Source organism: Fulmarus glacialis, unplaced genomic scaffold (assembly GCF_000690835.1).
Source record: "Fulmarus glacialis isolate BGI_N327 unplaced genomic scaffold, ASM69083v1 scaffold21008, whole genome shotgun sequence".
NCBI classification, from domain to species: domain Eukaryota; kingdom Metazoa; phylum Chordata; class Aves; order Procellariiformes; family Procellariidae; genus Fulmarus; species Fulmarus glacialis.
This window is the reverse complement of record NW_009227842.1, coordinates 3589-5036: the sequence shown is the minus strand read 5'-3', so window position 1 is coordinate 5036 and position 1448 is coordinate 3589. Positions and strand designations below refer to the sequence as shown.

The 1448-nt window shown below is 61.4% G+C and overlaps 1 protein-coding gene across 1 annotated transcript in view; it reads right to left on the bottom strand.

Annotated features, from left to right (window-relative positions):
• Positions 1-57: 57 nt before the first annotated feature.
• Positions 58-1448, bottom strand: part of LOC104080783 (unconventional myosin-If-like) — a gene marked incomplete at both ends in the record, with an annotated part of 4976 nt that continues 3585 nt past the window's right edge. Inside the window, 3 exon segments of the mRNA XM_009583293.1 lie at positions 58-203; positions 323-492; positions 1170-1400. Coding sequence (XP_009581588.1) covers positions 58-203; positions 323-492; positions 1170-1400 — 547 coding nt within the window.

Sequence of the window (1448 nt, the reverse complement as noted above, 5' to 3'; positions counted from 1 at the left end):
TGGGTGAAGCCCATCCACGAGGACCCCCCGCCATGGAGCCCGTGCTAAGGGACGCACCTCAGCGAGACACCGCTCACCGCCTGGAGCTCCACCTTCTTCTTGAGCACCTCCTTGATCTGCCCCTTCTCAGGACCTTTCTTCACCTTCTCCCGCCCGATCAGGTAGAAGTACTTGGGGGTGAGGATGAAGTCCCGCTTGATGGGCTGGGAAAGGGCAGGAGCAGGGGGTCAGGGGATGTTTTTGGGGTCCATGAGCCCCGCACACATCCCACCCAAAGGCAGCCACCACAAGCCAGCCCCAAGCCCCGAGTGGCTCCACGTACCTTGAACCTCCGGTCGTACTTAGTGATGGAGTCGGCAAAGTCTATCCGCTCCCTCTTGGCCAGGAACTGGCGCAGCTCCGGCCGCTCCTCCATGCCCAGGTAATCGCCCACAAAATTCCTGTTAATGCTGTTCCTCCTCCGCTCTTTGAAGTTGTAGAGGATGTTGGAGGCTGCACGGGACCCCGAAGCGATGCTGGTTGGAAAGGGCTCTGCGCCGGTGGCTCAGCCCTCGGCCCCTGCCTGCCTGCCTTCCCAAACCGGCTGCAGGAGCCGTGGGAGCCATCCATCCCATCGGCTGTGGCAGCAAGAAGTGGGGCTCCTTTTATGCCACAGGAGGAATCTGAGCTGCTTGAGCTTGGCTGGCTTCGAAACCCATTAATTGCCCTCAAAAAAACTTGTGCTGTGGGAAGGAGGAAGGGACCCAGCTAGTTCCTGTGTTTTCCCCCTTGATTTTTCATTGCACGCTTGGGAGGGTGGGAAAACACCCATGATGGGCTCAGGCGGTGACCTTCCCATCTTTCTGCAAATGTTGACTCTCAGCTACTCCCCTCCATCTCAGTGCAGGCAATGAAATGCAGAGCGAGACAGCGAGAGGCTCCGGCTTCTGTCCTATGGCCCCTCCCAGGGCTGGAAATAGGAGCAAGAAATCCGCGCCCTCCTTTAAGATATAGGAAAAGACCCCAGGCATCTCATGGTCCGGTCCCTCCTCACCCCTCTCCTCGTTAGTGCCACAATTAGGAGCCGGGCAGCCACCCTCCTGCTGCTCTGGCAGCTGGGCTGTCCCCAGCGAAGGGCACCCTAAAAGGGGTGCTGGGGTGCCGGTGTCCCCGTCCTCGCCCAGCCTTACCCTCCTCTCGCATCTGCTCATACTTCCGGATGGCGACGTGCCGGCGCCAGGCCTTCTGGATCACCCGGGCAAAGCCGTCGAATTTCCTCTCCCGCATCTCTTCGAGGAGAAAGAGCTGGGGGGGGCAGGGGGTGCTGAGCCCGGCTGGCCAGGGCCCCCCCAGTGCTGCATCGCTTCCTCCGCACGTCGGCACCCCAAACCCTCCCCAGCGTTGCCCGAAGCGATGCTCGGCTGCGGGCAGGGTCCCCCGGGGATGCTGGGTTGCGAGGCGAGGGGCAG